Raw genomic sequence first — 24768 nt, forward strand, 5'->3', positions numbered from 1 at the left:
ATTTGTAAGGGCGAGGGCTGCAAGATAGATGTGCTCTTCAGTTTGCTCTCCTGATAGATGTGCTCCTCAGCTTGCACTCCTGAATTTTTAGTGCTAATTGTCTACATGTGTCTTACGTGATCAAATTCAGTTCTGGTTTTCTGAACTTAGATTCAGTTGTGCAGTGCATCCTGCGTCCAGCAGTCCAGTTTGGTTGTTGATTAATATGCATAAAAGAATTGTTCCTAGTTTTTATGTATTATAATTTTGGTAGCCATAATGTGCGGCAAGACAACAGTCACTGCAGACATTGGGTGAAACTAGCTGTCCTGTCCCATGCTTTAGATTTTGATTTATATACTTGCAGTACCTCAATGGCCCGTGATTTTTTAATCAATGTAGTCAATATTAATTTCACCAATAAGTTTGTATGCTTGACAAGTTAGATTTCTATGATATGTTGTTGTGATTTTGCATTAATGTAGCTGACATTAGTTTCATGAATAGATTTTTGCGCATGCTAAAATATGTTTATATGCCTTTCATGCATATGAGCAGCGAGGCAGCCAGGTCCGGAGACGGCGACCGGCTCATGGAGTTGGACGCGCTCAGCTCGGCTCTGCTCCGGCGACCTAGAGGCGCTCAACATCCTCACCAATGCGCTCGTCGTCAACCACACGATGGTGGGAAGCTGATGCATAGGGCGGCGGCACCTCTTCGTCCCTTGGCTCCGACCTCCCACGGCGGCGGTGCGGCCCTCCTTGCGGCGACGGCGCGGCCAGCCCGTCGGACCCTGTCGGCAGCAGGCAAGGAGGCCGGCCCGGCAGCAAGCAGGAGGCCAAGCCCCCTCAGATCCGGACTGCAGCAGGCAGGAGGCTGAGCCGCCCCCTCAGATCCGGTCGGCAGGCAGCGTCTGCTCGTGGAGACTCGTGGTAGCCCAGCGTCCGGCATCTCTGATGTCAGCTGCATATGCGAGACGATGCAGCGCTGCCCACTCATCTGCAAGAAGCAGCAGCTGGTATTTATCTGTATTTTGATTTCTATGATTTTTTATGCGCTGCGTGCAAGGTGATCCAGACCACCCTTCGTGGTGATTGGTGACTACTAAACGAGTTTCAGTGCCATTCAATGCAGTAGTAGCTCTCACCTGAACCTGACATTGATTTTCTAGTTTTTACTTTTAGATTTTGATGACTTTTTTGTTGGGATTGTGTGGTCTCTCGTGTTATTTTTCTATGCACAATTGCAACATGGCCCCATCCCGCATCTCCGACAACAGCGCCCTCCCTGCGGCAACTGTTCCCCATCCCGACATGCTGGCATGGCCGCCCCGGGGCGGCGCATCCCCATCCGGTCCAGACGCTGATCTGCCAACGGAGGTGAGTAAAAAATTATTTTTCTTCTTATTTTTTATACTTCTTAAGCTATAGTTGTTATACTATGTTTTGATTCGATTTGATTACAGGATCGCAGGAACATGGGGTTGCGGCAAATGAAGAGCTAGCAACGCGAACAAGCATGGTTTTCTATGCAAAATTGATGCGTCCATTTAGAGATAAATTGTTTCTGTGCTTGCATACATAAATTTCTATGCATAGCAATTATGATTTGGCAGTCTAACTAAATAAACTATTTATTTATTATGGTCAATGCAGGTTTTAAAAAACTAAATAAATAATGATTCTCGTAGTTTGTTTTCATGTACTTTGATTTTTATTTCTATGCTTCTTGAGCCAACCAGGTAAGCATGAAATCATTTGGAATTCTGTTTATTTCTATGCTTCTTGAGCCAACCGTGTAAGCAAGAAATCATTTGGAATTCTGTACATTGTTGGAGCATATTTTCTACATTGTTGAAACACAATTTTATACATTGTTGACAATTATCCGCACATTCTTGGAAGACTTCCTTGGCTTGGGGTGGTGGCGAAGTGTGATCTTGATATAGTTGATGTGTTAATGTAAAAAATTGATGTAGTTGATGTTACAACAAATTTGTATACATTTTTGGAGCAGTTATCTATGCACTTCTACACAATTATATATATGGTTGGAGCACTCTTCTATTCATTGTTAGAACACTTTGACATACATTGCTGGAACAATTATATGTACGCTTCTACGCAATTCTATACGCTATTGGTACCAATTCTATACACTATTGTTACACAATTCTATACATTGTTGGAGCAGTTGTATGTACATTTCTACACAATTGTGTGCATTGCTGGAACAAGATTCTATACATTGTTGGAGCACATTTATATTTAATGTTGGAACACATTTATATACATTATAGAAACAGTTATCCATGTATTGTTGAAAGACTGGATGACATTTTTATCTATGTAGCATGGTTTTCTATGCAATATCGATGCGTCCATTTAGAGACAAATTGTTTCTGTGCTTGCAAACATAAATTTCTATGCATAGCAATTATGATTTAGTGCAAGTTTCTAAAAAACTAGATAAATAATGATTCTCGTAGTTGGTTTTCATGTACTTTGATTTTTTTATTTCTATGCTTCTTGAGCCAACCGTGTAAGCAAGAAATCATCTTGAATTCTATACAGTGTTGGAGCACACTTTATACATTGTGGGAACACAATTTTATACATTGTTGGAGCACATTTATATTTAATGTTGGAAACACATTTCTATACATTGTATTAACAATTATCCATGCATTCTTGGAAGACTTATATACATCATTTGATGACATTTCTATACTTTGTTGTTACAAATTTCTATACAATTATCAATAATGGCTCTTGCAGTTTGTTTTATGTCCTTTGATTGTATGATCTGTTGGTCACACTCAGCAATCTATAATTTTTTCTAGATTTTTTTGTCATGATTTTGCATTAATGTAGCTGACATTAATTTTAGCAATAGGTTTCTATGCCTGCTAAAAGATATTTCTATGCCTTTCTTACTCCTATAAGGTTTATGTGTTGTTAAAACATTTTTGTACGCCTTTTTTTTGCCGTTGTAAGGTTTCTGCGCCTGCTAAAATATGTTTCTATTCCTGTTTTGCCGTTGAAGGGCCCGATCATATCCAGTCCCCAGCATGCGAAGGGCCAAGACGCAGGAATCGTTTGCAAGGCCTGGGCCCTACGATCGTCGTGGCGTGAATGAGCTTCATAGTTGCCTCTGGATCCTCTATAGAGGTAGGGACCTCCAGCCTGAGGTCGGGGGCCCTCGGCACCATGATGCTGGCCTCCTTCATCGCTGTGAGAGCGGCGGCTACGAGCTGATGCGGTGGAATAAGATGGGGTGTCGTTCTGGAACTCGTTGACTTGGACTTGCACTGCTATGATATGTGCTCGGACCTTCTCGACCTCTGGAGTGTGAGGGAGTTTGTCGAGCTCATTGAAAGCGACGGCTAGATTGGCGCTTGGAGTCTGGTAGACTGGCTGGTCGCCTGCCATGTCAAACGCCTCCTCCATATTACGTTGATGGCGGGGTGGGCCGTGACCATCTTTGTCGGCCACTTGGGCTGCTTCTGCATCTCGGTGACGTTGGCGATCAACGTTCTTCGCTAGACGAGCTTTGTGCTCTTCAGCGGTTTCGCCGTCCTTGGTGACACTATTGTGGCTAACGTGGAAGATCATGCCCCTAAACCCTAGAGGGAAAGCAGGGCAGCTCGATGCGGACTTGGTTGAGCCCTCGGAATAATCGTCGAGGCTCTCATTCAGAACTTTGTGGAGAGATTCAGTTGGGCGAGAGGGTTCATCCGAAAGCTGGCAAATAGCCACTATGTTGACCATGGGTGCGGGCTGATCGGAGTCAGCCAGGTCAATGATGTAGAGGTCGATGACGTGGTCATGCTCGATGTGGTCGACAAAGAGGTGGTGGATGGCGTTCTAGTATGCAGATCCCGCACCCTCTTGACCAAAGGGATAGGGCTTCGACTGGTCCTCCATCGGGGCCTCATAGTCGGCCAAACATAGGCTAGTAGTGGGAAGTGGTCAGTGCCGCACCGTGCACCCCTCTAGAGTAGCCATGATCACCAAATCAGAATCTAGCCACCTTGAACGATGTGGCCAAGCAGGTCGCTCAGTTGCAGTGGCTTGGTCATCTTGGAGTATGGGAAACTCGTCGCTCGCTCTAGATTGATCTGAGATCGAATCCAAGAGGAGTTGACATTCTGCTAAGCGGTCTATGACCCGATCGATGGATTTGATCAGATCATCATTGTTGATGGATCTCCTAACCTAGCGGCGGGGCGCTAGGATCGAAGATGTCGTTGGAGGTGTTGGCATGATTGGCGTAGGGTGATCCTGCACCATCTCCATGATCTCCCCGTTGCCATTGGGGCCGATGAACCAGGTCATGGATTCGACCGTGAAGATATGGCATGGCTTGGGAAAGTGATCATCTGGTACGCCATGAATTTAGCATGCACACCCCCTACCTGGCGCGCCACTATCGACGAAATACGTCCGGCAGTCTACCAAGGGGTATGCCCACGGTAGTAAATGAATCGGTGGAGGTGCGCGTGGGGGAGCCAGATGGTGACACAGAACACAAGAGACAGTGATTAGACATTTTCGGGCCATCAGCTTCACGTAATACCCTATGTCCTATGTCTTTGTGGATTGTATTGCATATGATCCGATGAAAACGAAGGGCTCCCTACCCGCCTTATATAGCTCGGGGGTAGGGTTACAGATCAGTTTTTTCTATCCTGATCGGTTTTACAAGATAGGAAGTTATAGATATTGGCATATCTGAGCAGGTTTCCTAGATCGTCGAAAATCTTCACGCAATCTTGCGAGGCACGCTGACCTGTGTCTTGCCTCGCACGGCGTCATCTCATAGGCTAGGCCTCCACCAGTGGCGTGGCCCATGCGCAATCTTTTGGGCTGGGCCTCCCCTAACGGCTTGGCCCATGTACAACCCTGCTGGCATCGGGGGTTATACCCCCACATACGCCTACTAAAACATGTTTCTATGCCTTTTGTGTGTGATGTGGGATGGCTGAAATGAATTCCTCTCCATTTGGTGTGAGGGCGACGGTGGCTTCAGACAAAGGACATGGCTTGCAACGTTCACGACTTCCTTGCCTTGCGGCGATGGCGTAGTGTGATCTTGATGTAGTTGACAGGTTAATGTAAAAAGTTGATGTAGTTGATGTTACAACAATTTTCTATACATTGTTGGAGCAGTTATCCGTGCACTTCTACACAATTTTATACATTGTTGGAGCACTCTTCTATGCTTTGTTAGAAGTTTAGAACACTTCAACATACATTGTTGGAACAATTATTTGTACGCTTATACACAAGTCTATACATTGTTGGTACGTAATTCTATATATTATTGGGACACAATTTTATACATTGTTGGAGTAGTTGTCTGTACATTTTTACACAATTATGTACACTGCTAGAACACAATTCTATACATTATTGGAGCATATTTTAATTTAATGTTGGAACACATTTCTATACATTGTAGGAACAGTTATCCATGCATTGTTGGAAGACTTCTATACATTGTTGGATGACATTTCTATCCATCTGACATTAATTTCAAAAATAGTTTTCTACTCCTACTAAAACAGTGGGAAGCATGTTGTGAGATGGGACCATTATGGATAGTCTACCCTAGTGGGTAGTGTTTTATATGTTTGTATGCATTGTGTCTCTATTAAATAAACATTCACCTAGAGAAAAGCACAGTGTGGGTGGGGTCATTACAATGTTCGTTATAATAATCCCCTAGTGGGAAGGGTTTCGTGGGTTCCTAAGCATTGTTACTCTATTAAATAATCATCCTCTAGTGGAATGTCCATCTCATGGAGAGGTTTTTATGCGGTAACAAAATTAATTTTTATTCATCAAAACTACTAATTTCTATGCAATGTCGGTGCCAAAAATGTTTCTACATATCTTGACCATCGATTCTATGAATCCGATTGCCCATCACCTGCTATTTTTCAAATCTCAAATTTTGGAGAATACGAGATCATCTCCATGTTTTTACGCTTGTGGTCTCCATGTTTTATGCATTGTTCCCATGTTAATTATACATCTCCATATTGGGAAGCATGATGCTGGTGGAGGCAATCACGGTTATGTCAGGTGAAATGTCCATCTCATGGAGAGGTTTTCAAACAGTAACAAATTTAATTTTTATTCATTCGACCACTAATTTCTATGTAACGTCGGCGCCAAAAACTTTTCTGCGCATCTTGACCGGTGATTCTATGCATCCAATCGGCCATCACGTGCCGTGATTCAAATTTCAAATCATGGAAAAAGACGAGATCGTCTACATGTTTCTATGCTCTCGCTCACAAGTTTCTATACGTAGACGAAAGCATGATGTTGGAGGAGGCAATCACCGGTTGTGACAGGTGGAATGTTCATATCGCGGAGAGGTTTTTACGCCGTAATGAAATTATTTTTTATTCATCAAACCACTAATTTCTATGCAACGTCTGCGCCAAAAACTTTTCTACGCATCTTGACCATTAATTCTCTGCATCCAATCGGCCATCACGTGCCATGATTCAAATTTTAAATTTATAAATTTTATTTTATTTCAAAAAAATATTCACAGTGGATCTTGAATCGTGCACAAAAATATCAGAAGTTCAATGGTGAAAACTGTTTTTGAATCGAATGCTTCGTTGACCAATTATAATGAAAAAAATGAAAGAGATTAGATTGGATACGTACATGCATGCATGCGTCAACTATGTCAGGTTGTGTCAGGTGGAACGTCCAGCTCGCGAGAAGGATGCGGCAACAAATTAATTTTCCTTCATCCAACTACTAATTTCTATGCAACGTTATGACAAAAACGTTTCTGCGCAGCTTGAACTGAGTTTTTATGCATCCGATCTGCTAGGTCTACGGTAATCCCCTACCTGCGCACGTGTCAGTCCCGTAGACCTAAATGATTGGGTTGGCTAGAGGGGCTGGCTGGGGCTCTCCATTACCTATTTGGAGCCCTAGGCGTGTGTGTGTCTATATATATATATATATATATATATATATATATATATATATATGAAAAAAATTTCCTACTCCTTGGGAGTAGTTACTTCCTCCTCTAACCCCGCATAAATACACCCGCCTCCTCACGTTTGACCGGTGTCAGTTGCCTAGCGGGTTAACAACCAGCCCCGTTTAGGAAGTATACGATCCTAAAATCCGGATCCTGTGTTGCCCCATATATTTTATTATAAAACCACGCCACGCATTTTCCTCTCCTTACTGTAAACTAATATATATATATATTAGTTTACAGTAAGGAATGTTTGTCAAATAGTAAAGCCATCCCAAAAAGAATACAATGGATAGTTCTAAGTTAAACTATGAAAAGTTAGATCATCTTTCCTACAAATTTTAAATAAACATATAATAGTTTGACTAAAGATAAAAAAAACTAGAGTTAGCATTTTTCTTGGGACAGAGACAGTCCTTGTAGACATATAAATTATATTCGTCGATCTCTCTCTCACACTGTCACACACCACTAGATCTAACCAATGGCAGTGGTTCCGAGCTACTGCACTGTCGGAATTTAGGCCATATTTGGTTTCTACGTGTGCGCCTAAAATTTATGTGATATTGAATGTTTAGACACATGTATAGAGTATTAAATATAGATTAATTATGAAACTAATTGCACAACGTGTGACTAATTTGCGAGACGAATCTTTTAAGCCTAATTAGGCCATGATTTGACAACGTGGTGCTACAGTAACATATGCTAATAACGGATTAATTAGGTTTAAAAAATTCATCTCGCAAATTAGCCTCCATCTATGTAATTGGTTTTGTAATTAATCTATATTTAATGCTCCTTATTAGTATCTAAACATTTGATGTGATATGAATTTTAGGAGCGACTAAAGAATCAAACACCCCCTTAATTTCCAAAGAGATACTGGTCGAGAGTAGGCCAATCTCTGACGCACAGAGCAACGAGAGGACAATAATAGTACGTACTAGTTTGAACTAATCACACCAGAGACCAGACTAAGCATGGTGAAGGAAATATAGGAAAACGATTTACAGATGCCGGATTCACCATACCATCTCATCAAGCACAAAAAACAAAAACACGAAATAATAGAATGCTCAGCGCTGATAATAAGTGTGTCGGGCGTGTGTCCTATTCATTAGCTGTTTAGCTATCTGTGGCGCGCTCTCTCTCTCTCTCTATTTTGTGAGTGAGCTCAAGCTAGATAATAAGCAGAAGATATATGGCCGGCGGCGGCGATGGTCAAGGCGGGACGTCGTCGTCGTCCCATGAGCTGAGCGGGCGGCTGGAGGGCATCCTCGCCGACCGTGAGGCGCCATGGGCGCGCCGGGCCTCCAAGGCAGCCATGATAGAGCTCCGGCTGCTGGCGCCAATCGCGGCGCCGGCGGTGGTGGTGTACGTGCTCAACAACGTGCTGTCCATCTCCACGCAGATCTTCTCGGGCCACCTCGGCAACCTGGAGCTCGCTGCCTCGTCGCTCGGGAACAACGGCATCCAGGTCTTCTCCTACGGCCTCATGGTATGTGAATACGTACTTGCTGCTCATCTTCTGCACAGAATCATCAGATCGGTCGAGTGTTCTCTCTTCTAATTAAGGCGCGGCCGGCATCGATCCATGCATCCGATCCGTTGCATTTGTTTCATTCCGACAGATCGAGCGCAGTTTCTACTATGTTCACCCTTTATTCTTACTACTCCTATATATATGACATGGGTGAGAGAGATTCTGAATTAAAACGAGCAATACGAGAATTGTATTCTTTCATGAACGGGGGAGTATTACGAAACAAATGACAGCCCAATTAATTCAGACCTGCATCTATATGCTGAAAAACATCTCATCAATTATTATTATTATTAGCGTATTGTGTATAATATATATGAAGCCACAAAGCAGCATCATTTTCATACATTTCTCGCCCTTCATTTTGTTTTTCAAAAACACTGTACAACCACAAATGCTTGCATCAAAGTACATAATAAATTAATCTCTATAAATACACGCAAGCACATGTAACCTAACTCTATGAACACATTCAAGAGAGTGAAGTGACAAATTTTAAAATTGATGAAGCTATCACTACCGGAATCCTCAAATTTGCCAAGTGTTTTATGTTTGCCGAGTGTATTCTCTCGGGTACTCGACGAACAAGATCTTTGCCGAGTGCTGCGCTAAAAACACTGGACAAAAAAAAACACTCGGCAAAGAGGATGGTTTGCCGAGTGTCAAAAAAAATACACTCGACGAAGAGGTGGTTTGCCGAGTGTCAAAAAAAATACTCGGCACAGAAATAAAATCTTTTTTTCTAGAAAAGAAGGAGAAGAAAAAAAAATGAAAAAAAACTTTGCCGAGTGCTCAGATCTAAAACACTCGGCAAAGAAATAAATTTTTTTTTGGAAAAGAAGGAGAAAAAAAATGAAAAAAACTTTGCCGAGTGCCCCGATCTGGGACACTCGGCAAATAAAAAATATCTACTTAACCACCTGGCCCCCAGCGCCCCCTCCCCTTCTTCCTCCCGGGCACCCGGCCCCCAGCGCCCCTCCCCTTCTTCCTCCTGGGCACCCGCCCCCCAGCGCCCCTCCCCTCCCTCCCTCTCCTGGGCCGCTGCCCCTTCCCTCCTTCTCCCCTTCTTCCCTGGCGCCGCCCCTCCCCGGCTTTCTTCTTCCCCGGCGCCGCCCCTCCCTCTCCCGGATCCGGCCGGTGGAGGCCGGTGGCGGCCGGATCTGGGCTCTGGTGGTGGCGGGCGGCGGGCAGCGTGGCGGCGGGCTTCGTGGTGCTGGCGTGGTGGTGGTGGTTGTGGTGCGTGGGTGTGCTAGCGGCGGCCGTGTTGGGTGGCGGCCGGTGGTGGCAATTGTTTTTTTATTTTTTGCGGAAAATATTTGCCGAGTGGTTTTTGGGCACTCGGCAAAGTCATTTCCGAGTGCCTGAAGAAAAACACCCAGCAAAGTTAGTTTACCATTAAAATTTTTGTCGTGTGCCCTTTGCCGAGTGCCAAGTGTTTTAGTGGCTTTGCCGTGTGCCCTGGGCACAAGGCAAAGCTCCCGTTCCTGATAGTGTATAATAGATGTCTCACTGTCTACAGATGCTTTGCACCTATCGTTTGGTTCATGGCTAGCGCTCGGCCACGCATATGCACATAGAATGGGTTTGAAAATTTGGAATACGACACGTATATACTACGGAGCAAAAGGAAACATATTTATTTTATATCAAGTATTAGTATGCGCACATACAGTTCCTACTAATTCATATCTTCTCCGGTATGTGGTTCCTATATATTCCATCGGTTCTAATTTACAGGTCGTTTTGGCTTTCTAGATATACAACTTTTATTATGTTCTAGACATCTCGTATATATTTATATGCATAAAAAAACTATGTATCTAAAAAAGATAAAACGACTTATAATTTAGCACAGAGCTGAGGGTAGTATTACTCTTTATATATATATATATATATATATATATATATATATATATATATATATATATATATATATATATATAAACCTACGCTACAGTCCGGATTATGCTGGTGGCACTGGGCAGTTGTGCTCTCGGACATCGTACTGGACAACTGCACAAACTTTCCATGCGTTAGGTACACACATTATTATCTTCTAATAAAGTGAAATTGATGTCCTAAATATATTTTGCCTGTATAGTATCTAGTCCAGCTGAAGTCTATATAATACACATATTTTTACATTCAATCGTACGTGGGCCAATACAGTCAGCTATGGGTTCAATTATCAATTATATATATGATAAAGGTAGTAATCTGAAAAGGATGCACTAGCTAATCAATGTTGTTCTGTATATATTTGTGAAACGTAAGTTATTTTGTTTTACTCGACCATGGTGATAGGGTTGTTTACACCGAGACAATTTCTTGTGCAGGGGGAGAAAACGATTGAGTAGATGGGGACATACTTTACTATCAAAATATTGCTGCCATGCGTGAATAAGACTGTTGAATAAAAAATTAGCGTCGGAGTGAGTTCCTTGGTTTCTCCCACCTTTTCTTTTCTTTTGCTAAATGAAATCTTCTTCCAATAGACTAAACATTCCTAAACCTGGAGTGCTCTTCCGTTAAGCATAAAACAAGAGGCTAACCCGACTGATTTCCAAATCAGCCAGTGCTCGGGGGCTATACACTTTGGGCGTTCTGCAGATCGATGGCCTGGTAGGGCCTATGAGGGCCAGCTCCCGAGAAGGCCTCGGCGGTCAAGAGGAAAGGCCAAGACGCCTTGCCCCTGTCTGAAGCTGTCTCTTGCTTTGGGGCTCGGCCAAGGCGCAGGGAAGTCCCAACCCAAGAGAGTCCTACCCGAGACAAGACCCCCATAGTCGTCCCCAACTTTGGCTCAAGGTGACCATTTGCCCCAGGTGAACCCGGAAGCCAGCTCCGCAGTCTATCAGGCACCCAGAGCCTGACAGGCGCAGAAGCCCCACACCGTCGTCCCGCTCCCGCGAGGTGTTGTTGGCCACCCCATCGGCAGTGGGGCGGGGGGCTCCGGGCCCGCTTGGTAGCCCCTCCGGACAGTGGGAGGAGCCTGGCGTGATAAAGAAGCTATGAGAAGGCTCACCCAGGGAAGGTGCCACTATGGCAGATAACACCTGACTGTCAGCACCATGCTAGCAGTTGCGTTAGGAAGTGATTGCGGTTTTGTTAGGCCCTAGCTACAAGACACAAACGAGGACCCAGCGGTGCCAAGACGAAGAAGAAGACCAAAGACAGGGCGAGAAACCCTAGGACGAAGCATCCATTTTATATCAGTATATAAGGGAAGGCATGAGCTTCGGTAGAAAAGGGGATTGAACCTAACGAGACAGGACCCGATCAAAAAACTAGATTAGCAAAGCAGCTTTCCCTACACCCTCTCTCGATTTACTCCATTGTAAAACTCACGATTGAGCATTCCTAACACGAAAAACATCACCGTTGGATGTAGGACTTAGAGACCTGAACCAGGATAAATCCCTTCTGTTTTTTAGTGTTTTGAGTGCTCGAGGCCACCGATGGCACACGCATCCACCCATGTCGAACAACCCGATTATTGTCGTGGTTAATTACGAACCGACGACAACTGTCCTTATGGGTTTTTTCTCTTTTCAGACCATATCATCACTGTTGAAAATGTCAATTACTGCACTTACAAAACCGGGAAAGTAGTAATATTTAGTGGTCACTACTACAAAATCAGTTTTTCGAGATGCCACCTTTTATTTTCTTTTTCTTACATTTTTATATTCCTTGGTACCAATGTGTCTAGTTTTCAATGTAAAGCGTGGCTTTTTTTCTGAAATATATATAATACAACTGTGCAGCTTGGCATGGGGAGTGCCGTGGAAACCCTGTGCGGCCAAGCCTACGGCGCACACAGGTACGAAATGCTGGGCATCTACCTGCAGCGCTCGACCATCCTGCTCGTCGCCGTGGGCGTGCCGCTCAGTGTCATGTACGCCTTCTCCGAGCCCATCCTCGTCTTCCTCGGCGAGTCTCCGGAGATCGCCAAGGCCGCGGCCGTCTTCGTCTACGGCCTCATCCCGCAGGTCTTCGCGTATGCGGCCAACTTCCCGATCCAGAAGTTCCTGCAGGCGCAGAGCATCGTGGCGCCCAGCGCCTACATCTCCGCGGCCACGCTGGCCGTGCACCTGCTGCTGGGGTGGCTGGTTGTGTACAGGCTCGGCATGGGCCTCCTGGGCGCGTCGCTGGTGCTGAGCCTGAGCTGGTGGATCATCGTCGCCGCCCAGTTCCTGTACATTGTCACCAGCGAGCGGTGCCGCCGGACGTGGACGGGGCTCTCCTGCCGGGCGTTCTCGGGCTTGCCGGAGTTCCTCAAGCTGTCGACGGCGTCGGCTGTGATGCTGTGCCTTGAGACGTGGTACTTCCAGATCCTCATCCTCATCGCTGGCCTCCTCGACAACCCTCAGCTCGCCCTCGATTCTCTAACAGTCTGGTAATACGGTGATCATAAAAAACTTGCTGCATTTCCAAAAAGATGTTTGTCTTCGGTTTGCATGCATATGTAGCAGTTATGTACGTGGAATCAATAACCTTGATTTTGTGTTATTGGGCAGCATGACGCTTGCTGGATGGGTGTTCATGATCTCCATTGGGTTCAATGCTGCTGCGAGGTGAATACTGAATCATAGTATCTGTGAATATACATTTATATACATACACGTTCTTCCTGTTTTCATATATAACTACCACTACTGTCGTCTGCGTTTGCTTCACAACTACTACTAGTGTGAGAGTTGGGAATGAGCTGGGAGCCGGGCACCCGCGGGCGGCGGCGTTCTCTGTGGTGGTGGTGACCGCTCTGTCGTTCGTGATCACTCTGGCCATGGCGGTGGTGTTCCTCGTCTTCCGCGACTACCTCAGCTACATCTTCACCGAGGGAGAGACGGTCGCCCGCGCCGTCTCCGACCTCTGCCCTCTCCTCGCCACAACGCTCATCCTCAACGGCATCCAGCCCGTCCTCTCAGGTACGTACCGCACCCGCCACCCGGACAATAGATCGGCAAGAAGAAGGTCCTCTGCTCTGCGTCCAAATAAACTCTTTTTGTCGTGTATGGTCACCAGGCGTGGCTGTCGGGTGTGGCTGGCAGAAACTGGTCGCGTATATAAACGTCGGTTGCTACTACTTCGTGGGCATCCCTCTCGGCATTCTTCTCGGCTTCAAATTCCATCTTGGAGCGAAGGTATACTTCAGTTTCTAGTGACTAACCATATACATATGCTCATATGTGCAGCATGATGCAGAGCAAATTTACCTGCTCCGATCCTTGCAGGGAATATGGACTGGGATGCTCGGTGGCACATGCATGCAGACGCTTATCTTGTTCTGGATCACTTTTAGGACAGACTGGGACAAAGAGGTATGTACATATGCGCCAATAAACGGATCGGAGACCCTATACTTATATTTGCTGAGAATCAGTCAAGAAGTTAATTATTTCCACGGTCGTTATAATCACTATTATCTTTGTTAGTAAAGACACTCAAAAGCGTCTCATATATCTGAAATTTATCGAGGACAACAATAGCCAGTATAAAAGAGTGACAACTTGACACAAAACAGCCACTAAAAAGTAAGAGTACATCAAAGACCAATCTGTCATCGTCCTCTCTTTCATTGTTTGCTGCTCACCGGAGCTTCAATCGCATTGAAAAGGCAACAATGCAAAGAGACACGTGCAAACATCTTCACCATAACATGATTTGAAAACACCAAAAGCCACGTATCAAGAGGTCTAGAAATTATCTAGGTCTACCAAAAGATATAGGAAAATAACATATAATGAATACAAAATAAATAAAACAAGTATGCAAAGGTATAATAGTTTAGAATCCAATTAGCATTAGAATTGAATTTTCCATGGTAATAAAAAAAACAAGAAAACCAAAGGGACGCTAATGGGAGGGATTACATGAACACATGAGGGCTATCCAAGTGAGACACCATGTCTTGGTACACACACAAAAAAAAATCATCCAAGCACTTCCAATCCCTCTGCCGCTCCTTTCCCAAACAATATGTCCTCTTGCCATAGCCCTAAGCTTGTTGATTCATTCTTTCTTTGTGGTCCTATCCTGAAGTTTTGGTGTAACCATCCATATCGATGAATGAATTGAAGGCGAAATAACCAAACAAAACATGTCAATTTCAACGGTCATGGCTCAAATCTAATAGCCTTCCTGGTGGTGAGCTAGGCAAATAACAGGATCTGGGAGCCAAGATTATGATGAACTCATGAAAAACATATATCAGATTCTTATATCTTACTATATGTACAGTTGGTCCATATCAATCCTCCAATGTGCATGCATCAGAAGAATGCATGCGAGCAATGCAATCACTCACCTTTTTTCTTCATGAGAAGTCAATCACAAACAAAAACAAGCATGGTCACAACATGCCGACAATGGCCCTGTTTGGATCCATGGGTTAGAGCTAGTTTGGGCTAGTTGGAGCTCAACTAGCCCTAAAGTAGCCAAACAGGAGGGCTAGAGTGGGTTATTTGCAACTAGCCCACCCTAAAAAACTATCCCCCCAAAGAGGTGATTATTTGGGCTAGTTGGGGCTATTTGAGGTGGGATCCACTGTTTTCTCTCTACTTTCACCGGCACCAATGATTTGGAAAGCACATTTATTATCATTTTAACCCTTGTATCCAAACATCTCTTAGGCTAGAGTTAGTTCAGGGCTAGTCCTGAGCTAGAAACTAACTCTAACCTCTAGCTGTGCTAGAGTATCCAAACAGGGCCAATAGTGTGATAGTGACATGGGTAGCATCCTGAGAGCTGAGTGGCATTAGTGATGGATACATAGTTTGTTTGTGGCTACTTGAGCCAGCAATGCCACTAGTAGGCACAAGAAGCATTGAGATAAATCTAGCAATGTTTTAGGGAAAATAGATAGCTATAGATCGGTTAAAAAGTACAGATGATACAAAATTTAAATTTGTAAGAGAGCCAGTGAACCAACAATTCTGAGAGATTTTGACTATGGTTTTATTAAGAATGGAGCTCACCAAGAGAAAAAATTGAAGCCTACTTTGATTTGGTGTCAGGAAGAATTGCACAACAATGTGATAAGATCTTGAAAAGGGAAAGAGGAGAAGGTGGCAACAATAAATTTAAGCTAACGAATTTGTCGCCGATAGGTATATGAAGTTTGTATTGATGGATGCATTGGGCATATAGAGAGATAACAATTACATACAAACAAACAAAAGTATTTTGCAGAAATTATTTTGAAGTAGAAAATCCAAATGTGACAATAAAAAACTAGCTACCCACATTGCTAGTTATTATAATATTACATGGATGATACCTCAAAGTATGAGGGTCCACTTATGCAAATCTGAAATTAGGCTGCAGTAAAAACAATGCTGGTTTCAGACCATAATATAATATATTTTATGCCGAAACATGGAGAAATAAGGACAGCATAAGGGGGCTCAAATAGTCAAAGTGATTCAAATCCTAACCTAGCGATGATCCCGCAAAGATTGTGATGGACAAAACAACTGAGTCTAAGGCTATTTATAGATGGTAACACATTAGGCATCTTATACGCCATCTCGTAGCGTTACCATATTTGAAATTTTATGGGCTACAAAAGTATTATATGTTGGTCTAATCTATCCTCAACAATCATGGTAACAAGACCAAACCTTTAAAATCTCAAGCCACCATCGGCCAAATTCAAACTAGTCTAGATGTCACAAGTACCCCCCCCCCCCCTCAAGGGCCCGGCGTCCTCGTTGGCCTATCACATCCACAACTGGGCAAAACATGAACTTTCCCTCATGGGACACGCGACCATCAGTGCAATACCGGCACATGTGTCATGCCATGCACCACACAAAGGCTACACCAAATAGCTTAGATCCACTACACAATAAGTGGACCACACACTCCCAAACACCCACTTACGGTTTCGTCTTCACTTCACGTAATCATAGTTACTCCAAATATATCTTGATTTAACCCATTTTGCATGAAGGTGTGTTTTAGCCATCATCTGAGCGTACTAGTAGGAAAACATAAAAAAGAGGCTAATATAAGATATCTCACATATGTGTTGTTAACCATCCTTTCATTCATCAAATAGTTGAAATTGAGAGTTTGTGTTCTTCTAGTTTATGGAACTATTTTGTAAAGACAACAAATTCAATTTATAGCATTTGTGTTCTTTTCTTCCATGTTTGTGTCCAGGTGGAAGAAGCCAGGAAGAGATTGAACCAATGGGAGGACAAGAAGCATCCTCTTTTGGTACCCTCAGATTAACTCATGAGAATTACCCATGATTTGTGTGGACCTCCTTCATAATGTTTTGTTGCAGTGCAAACATCATATATGGTGTTGTGTCCATTAGCATCACATGCTATTGGTGTAGTGTTGTCAGTAGAGTGATTTCAAAGATTGGTGCATACAGAGTATGAGTGATGTTTGAAAACATTACTTTTTAAAAAACATACAAATGAATGATCTTATTTCAACTTTTCTTTATTAATGAAGGTCAAATCATTACAACTAATTCAAAGAAACCCACATAGTCGTCTAATAGAACTATACAAAAGTAATGTAAGGAATGCAAAGGCCAATCCAAGAATGGGACAAGGTCAATTGTGTTCTTAAAGATTTACTTTATGGCTCTACTTGATCTCGCACTAGGAAAGAAACAAACGAACTAGCAAGGTGTGCACATATATTTTCTAGTGTTCTTTACTTACCAAATCCACCAACAACAATCCTATAAAGTATCCTAAACTAATCTTGGAAAGGTAGAGGTCAAGAAAGAAGCATATGTGGAAACATAAATGTGGTATGTAAAGAGATTATGCCAAAAGGGGGCAAACTCCTAAGATGTGGCAATGTATCTTGAGATACATGTTTCTAAACAAAACCCCTAGTCCACCTTAGAGTTCCACAAAGGATATGCTCTTGGTCATGGTATTAGGCTTGCCACAAAGTCTCCCACCAACAAATACAAGTGACACAAGTCACTATGACTTGCCACTCGACACCTGATTCTCTGGGTCACCTGTCGTCTACTATGACGTTTCTCCACCAAGGAAGTGATCTCCTTGTCCCTCGAACACTAAGTAATGGATGCTCATACCAAGCTCAGAGGATCAATGTGGCCAAAGAGTCATTAAGACTATATGTGACTGAGGACATCACATGATATGCCCATGAAAGTTAAAAACAAGGTGAGCTCATTTCTATGTTTGCACAATGACATAATAAGTAAGAATTTGTTGCTACTTAATATAGGTATGTCAAATGTTCTTAAGAACAACAGTGATGGTGATGGAGCATGGATATGCCAGGAACAAGACCGATCTTAAAGTGCAAGTCCATCAAAGTTGAACATTCAATTCAGTCGGCAGTCCAACACACTACTTCATTCTGAAGGCCATAACTCTTTCATACAGAGTGTGATTGAGGCAAATGAGTACACTATGGAAAGCTTATTTGATAAGATTTCAAATAGACTTGGTTTTACCTAGAGATCATGTCGGCAAGGCCTCTAAACCATCATGAGAAGTTGCCACTCACTACTACACAAAAACTTAACCGAGGCGTTTGGAAAAAGGCCTCCGAGGCAGTTGGGTCGGTTGCCCGCCTCGGTTATTCATGGCAGGGCAGCTGGCCTAGCAACCGTTGTTCTAACGCAACCGACTCGGTTAATACATTAACTGAGGCGGTAATGCCCGCCTCTAAAAAGGCTGAGGCCCAACTGGCCCATGAGAGACCCGGTAACCGTCTACGATATAAATACACGAAGTTAGGGTTTTCATTCACTCATTTCTCTTCCTATCCTCAGCCGATCGAGCGGCGCGCTCCCCCGCGCCCTTCTCTCCTACGAGCGTCGGTCTCCCTCACGCCCCTCCCTCTCTCCCCCGAGCTCTTCCCTCTCCCCTGTGCCGCCCATCCTTCTCCCCAACGCGGTGGCGCACCCCTCTCTCCCCCATGTGGCGACGCACGGGAATCCTCTCTCCCCTAGGCGGTGGCGCCCCTGGCCGGCGTTCGGTGGGGAGCATCAGGGTGGAAGCGGCGGTGGTCTTCCCCTTCTTCCCCACCGACGGTGAGGTGGAGGCAGCGATGTGGAGGTGGTAGCCTTCCCCTTCTTCCCCAAGGACAGTGCACCTCCACCACCCCAGATCCGGCGGCCTTCCCCTTCTTCCCCAAGGACAGCGCACCTCCACTACCTCGGATTCGACGCCACCACCACAGATTCAGCGCCCCTTCACCTCCTACCCTACCATCAAGCATAGATCAGGTGGCTAGGGATGGTGTGGAGAGGGGTGCCACCTCCTCTTGCGCCAGATCTAGTGGAGGGTGGCGGGCGACAGTGGAGGGTGAGCATAGATCTAGTGTCACGCTCCGGTGTCAACGACGGAGAGGACAGATGTGGTAGCGTGCGCCTAGATTCAGCTATGGGAGGCCGACTTGGATCCAGCGGCGGTGCTCCCAGCGGCGGCAGATCCCAATGGGTGGTCTCGATGGGCCACTAGGCTCATGGGCTAGATTTGTTTTTTTTATTTTGTGAATTTCATTTACTGAGGTGGGCATTTTGCCCGCTTGTGAAAACCCACCATTTACCGTGACCTTTCCTCCGAGGCGTTTGTTGTGCCCACCTCGGAAAACTATTTTTGACCGCCTCGCAAAAGATTCCTGTAGTAGTGACTATTTATGCTGAGAGCTGTGTCATCGTCATGGGCCCAATATTCATCCTTGGGATCCTGGCCTAAGTTGGGGCATGCCCCCAAGGAGATGGAGAACACACCAAGAAAGCCTTTGCACACCGTCACCTTGGACACCTCCTTAGAAGGCCAGAAAGGGCGTCCAAGCCAAGTTGGAGGCCTAATACAAACCAAGTTCGAGTCCATCTCGGACTCTAGGAGCAGCCCGCACTAAAATGGATGCCTAGGTCGCACATTATACCTATGGATGGAAAGATAATTTCATAAGCTAAGATGGCACTAGTCCCACATCAAAACTCTTTAGGAAGCAATGGGAATCATCAAAATGATTTGACATACAGAATATGTCAGGATGTTACGTCATCATCTTTTGGGCCATTGGGTCATGTAACATGTTGGGACTCCTTAGGGACATGAATAGGGGTCCTTGGATGCCCCTTAGACTATATATTCAGTAGTCGTCGTCCAAGTTAGGGTTTAGGGTTTTGTTTTAGATCAATCTATCATTGAACAGTCGACGTTATTAGTTTGTAAAACCCCAAATTGGAGTGCTTAATTGTCACACCCTGAAAATTTTCATTTTCTAAAATAGCCAAATTGATTTATTTAAGCAATTTTTGTGAGCATTGAACCTAGGGAAACAATAATTTTTATGGAATTAAAATCAAATATAAGGTTAGTAACCTCTTGATGCATACATGTTGCTGCATATTCATTCTTGGGATGATTGGTTTGACCAAATTTGAAAACAAGAATTCAAATCCATTTGAAAAATACTTTTGAAAAACTCTAAAAATAAAAAGAAAAAAAGGATTTCTTCTTTTCTCTCCATCTCTTCCTCACTTTTGGCCCGCAGGCCATTTCCCTGGCAGCCGCCGGCCCAGCTCCCCTCCTTCCTTGCGCACGCAACTGCCCGCACCCTAGTTCGCGTGGCCCAGTAACACGCCGGCCTAGCTCGGCCAGGCAGCCGTTGCCGCACGCCTTAGCCCCGCTCTCTGTCGCTGCCAACCCGGCCCCACCTGTCGGCGTCGTCGTCTCCCTCCTCCCGCAACCGCCGCGCCGGGTCCAAGCCGAAACCGCCGCCGCGCCCACCTTGCATCGTGGGAGCGCCCCCCCCCCCCCCCCCCCCCCCCGCGCCCCGGCCTCTACTAAAGGGTGCCGTGACCCCCACGCGCACCCCTGCTGCCTATCCCCGCTCCCATTTTGCACTCACTCGAGCCGTGGAAGCCAAAAACCACTGCGCCGAGGATTGCCGTGGTCCGCCGTCCGTCTCCGCGTGGCCGCCGTCCCCGAGCCGCCGCCGACGTTGATTCTCCCCGCTGTGAGCTTCGCCGTTCTCCCCTCTCTCTCCCCGTGCAATTTATTTCTCGTTTTGAGGCTTCTAGAGCCTTAGCCGCGTGCGCCCGTGTGCTCTCGCCGTCGGCCATGGCCGCCACTGCGCCAAACGCGTCCACCGGCCCCATTCTCGGCCTGGCCGAGGTCTCCTTCACCCCCTCTATCCCCCGGTGTTCTTGGATGCGCAAACCGAGCCTTCTAGGCCTCGTTTCCCATGCGCCGGCGAGGTTCTTGCCGTCGGCCATGGCAGCGCCGCCGTCGGGCCACTGTTCCTGCCGGTGCCCCCCTCTCTCTCTCTTCCCCTCTCTAATCCAGGACGTCCCTTGCTTGATCGACGGCACAGAATGGCCGATACCCTTTCGCCCTGGCAGATTTGCTTAAGAGCCCTCCTGGTTTCACCTATTTGAACCCACCGTCCCTAGCGCAGTTTCTAGAGTACGCTTTCTCATTTTGAAAACGTAAAGTACACTGTTTTAGTCCAAAATACGTTTTCAGTATTTACAGAAATGCCACTAGATTTGTTTTGCTCATAAAACTTCGTTTTAGCTCCGAATTAACCCGTTCAAATTGCGTTAGCTTCGTAATTTCATAATCTACGTGTTAGTACCACTGTTAATCAAGTTTGCAACTTTTAAATTTCATGATTAGGTTTAACTAAATAAAGTGCTATAGAAAACTCAGTTTAATTCATAACTTTCGTGTTTTAGCTCCGATTTTCGTGAACTTCGCGTTGACGTGATCGTAGCGAGACGTAGATTATTTTCATAAACATTTTATCTTGTTTTCTATACTTTTGGTGTACTGTTCTAACCGTAGGATTGTTTGCTTTGCATGAATGTTCCTAGAATGTTGTGTGTTGCCGTGTTGGTCGTGTTCAGACGGTGAAGAGAACGTTGGAGATCAAGAGTTCTTCGACGACCAGCAGGATCAGCAGGAGTTTGTGAACCACGGCAAGTATAGCATGGGCCTACCTTGATGTCCTATTCACTTTAATCATTTACTCATGTGCATGTGTCTAACTTTAATGACCATAAGGACATTCTAGTCATTTGATGACATGTTCCCTTGACTCCTATGGGTTAATTGCATATGGGTAGATTGCTAGTGCTCTAACTAAATATGATCTACATAATGGTTCTATGGAACTAAAAGTATAACATGAATTATAACAACTGATCCATAGGGCGAAGGTGCAAATGACTTTTGATCATGTTGCTCCCGGCCCTCCATAAGGACTTATCTGTCGGCAAAAGCTGGGACTGACAGTGCAACCGTGAGAGTCATATGGCTCTGACTTTAGCTCAGTAATAGGACCTTTTCTAGCTTGTTAGAGGTTACCTTTACGACGCAAAAGGGGCTTGCCACGTTGGGTATAGGACTGCCTCTGTTCCTATGTGTATAGCTACGATGGATATGTGCCATAGGCAGTGTTTTCCTAAACGCTAAACGGTAAACAGTCGGTCACCTACCGTTTAGCCATTATTCGGGCAAAACGTCCCATTAAACGGGCTAAACGGCCAATTAAACGGGGTAAACGGACGATTAAACGGAAACGGCGTACCACCGTGTAGCGTTTACATGGTGTTTAAACGGGCTAAACGACCGTTTAGGCAAACAGTGGCCATAGGAAAGGGGGGTTCCTACATCTGCCTGTCGAGGAAACCTAGCGGCCCTAACTTGTTAGAGAAACCTATGAAATGGCTTCATAGTGTACCCTGACCGCTCACCTTGGCAGTGACATGGGAGTAATTAACCCGGGCATATGGGAATCACGACTCGCGGTGAATGTGCACCACCTCTGTAGAGGGATACAAACTATTATAACAGCCGTGCTCATGGTCACGAAAGGCCCGGAAAACTCACAGAATAATTGGTTACTCATTGTGGTTCATTTATGATGGTATACGATGATAATATGATGCAAATAATTCTGATATCTGATCATGTGGGTATAAATGAGAGCTTAAGCATAACTTGATAATACTAGATAATAAAATCTTGACGTACTAAAAGTGCTAACTACAGTAAACCAGTGTCATCCTTTTGAGCTACATAACCCCATGTTATCTTGTTAGGTACGGGAAGTACTTACGCTTGTTTACTTTCTATATTTGGATAAAAATCCCAGATGGGTAATAGATGACAACATGTATGAGGAGTTTCCTAAGGATTATTAGGCTTGTGGTCAACCAGTTGACCTTCCCTGTGATGGAGTTCCACGAGAGAGAGTTATCTTTTATTTTCCGCTGTGATGTGTAAGACCAAGTTATGTTATTATCGTGATGTAAGATACACTATGATGATACTCTTTTATAATTTGTCAGCTTGTGTGTGTGACTGATCCTTGGGCACACATGAGTTTAGTGCATTCAATTTTATCCTTAAAATTGGGTGTGACAAATTGGTATCAGAGCCGTGTTGACTGTTGGACGCAAGCCTAGTTAGAAACGGTCGTTTTAGCATCTTTGCTCCTCTGGTTTCATGCTTACTGTCTTATTCTTGTTATTTTATTAAAACATTTATGCTTTTCATACCTTAATCTATTATATAAAATTGTTTATTCTAATTCTATCTCACTTTAAATCTATAGATGTCTCATAACCCGAAGACTGCCTGCCTCAGCACTGCTGGCTACCGTGCCTTGTTCACCCCACATGCTCCACAGGCAGAGAAGGAGATTGTGATCATCTCCGACGATGAGGAGATGGCTACCCCGACACCTGCACCTGCTCCTACTCTAGCTGTTGCACCGGTCTATCCTGCTGTAGCTACACCCGAGGAGTCATCAGCTACTTCACCTACACTTGTGCCATCCCCAGCTGTCCCTGTGGTGGATGAGGAGATAGGCTAGAAGTGCAAGTATTACTTCAAGCCAGCCCCTGAGATAGCCTACTACCACACCCTCCTCACCCATGTGCTGGATGACTACTACCCCGATCTACACGCCTCCATCAGCTATCATTGTGCAGAGTACCAGCATCCTTTGGAGGCAACCTTTTGGAAGGTAGAGCTGGTTGTCACTGCTTGAAATGACATTAAGAATGGACATGAGGTGGAGATTGTCCACCGTGCCACTGCCAGGAGGGCCCATGCATTGGATGGCATGGAAGATGCAGCGCAGGATGCCTACATCTACTACCATGGTCGTCGCTTTGAGGCCATGAGGGAGGATCGTTTCGGGTTCCTTCCTCGCAATGATCATGAGGGTGTTTGGTAGGTCTTGGCACCACCAGAGAGTGACCCAACTCTGGAAGCAACAGTGCAACATGTCCATGCCATGCAGGGGGTGGATGAAGAAGTCAAGGGATAGCTGCGTGCATCACAGAGGGCCGAGAGACGCCTCTAGAAGCAAGTTGATGAACTACATGCTCAACTTGGGCAGCCACCGATCTACAAGAAGAAGCATCGGTCGTTCACCATGATTGACACTGCCCCATAGATGTTAGGTGCCTTGTTTTAAAGCTATGACGTTGTTAGTTCGTGTTTCATGTCTAGTCTTGTCTGGCCTTGTGAACTTTGATGATTAGATGTTTTAATTTGTGAACTTGATTGATTTGGAGTTTGGTTGTTTGCTGGAAGTTTGTGGGCATGTCCACAACTTCCCTAGATTGGAACCTTAAGTTTAGATGAAATCTTAATGCAGATGGTTTGCTTTATCTTATCTCTGCTGTGTTGTTTTCTGGAGCAGCCTGTGTTCTTTATTTTGTATCTCAAAATCTGGGCTGCCAAAAATTCTGAAATTTTTGTGGAGATAACTAGACTTCTGTATCTTTCAAATGTCTTTGGAATCACGTCAAAAGCTGTTCAGGTTTGTGAGATCTAGCTGTCACAAGTTGATGTTCCTGCGCAGACTAGAACCCAGAACAGATTCGGTTTAGCGCTGTTTTTGACCATGTGTATGTCAGAATCTGTAAAAGTGATCTAAATAAAAGTTGTATCTTATCTCCTAAGATTTCCAACCGTTCTTGGTACACCTCTGTTAAATCTCTGAAACTCAAGTTATGATAGATTTACTGAACTACTATTTTTGGAATCTTGTCCAGAAAATTTTCAGCATTGTTCCTTATCTTTATAAGCTCTGTATAAATGGGAAATCTCTAAATTTTGCGCATTTGTTGGAAAACAGATGGCCGCAAGAGGAGGAAGAGGTCGAGGCCGTGGTCATGGACGTGATGCTCTCATAAATCCACCACCACCGCCACCTATGACCATGGAATAATTGATGGG

The 24768-nt window shown here is 44.7% G+C and overlaps 1 protein-coding gene across 2 annotated transcripts; it reads left to right on the top strand.

Moving 5' to 3' along the window:
• Nucleotides 1–8120: 8120 nt before the first annotated feature.
• Nucleotides 8121–24086, top strand: LOC136483967 (protein DETOXIFICATION 40-like). Of its 2 annotated transcripts, XM_066481141.1 has the most exons (9): nt 8121–8500; nt 12310–12941; nt 13063–13119; nt 13235–13473; nt 13571–13689; nt 13780–13866; nt 16712–16768; nt 21387–21491; nt 23132–23261. In XM_066481141.1, the coding sequence occupies exons 1-8, from the start codon at nt 8204–8206 to the stop codon at nt 21483–21485; spliced, it is 1587 nt and encodes a 528-aa protein (XP_066337238.1). In that variant the 5' UTR covers nt 8121–8203; the 3' UTR covers nt 21486–21491; nt 23132–23261. The 2 variants fall into 2 exon arrangements, with proteins under 2 accessions (XP_066337238.1, XP_066337232.1); XM_066481135.1 differs by lacking the exon at nt 21387–21491 and having other exon boundaries at nt 23132–24086.
• The last annotated feature ends 682 nt before the right edge of the window (nt 24087–24768 follow it).

The sequence above is a fragment of the Miscanthus floridulus genome, chromosome 1, assembly GCF_019320115.1.
Source record: "Miscanthus floridulus cultivar M001 chromosome 1, ASM1932011v1, whole genome shotgun sequence".
Lineage (NCBI taxonomy): Eukaryota > Viridiplantae > Streptophyta > Magnoliopsida > Poales > Poaceae > Miscanthus > Miscanthus floridulus.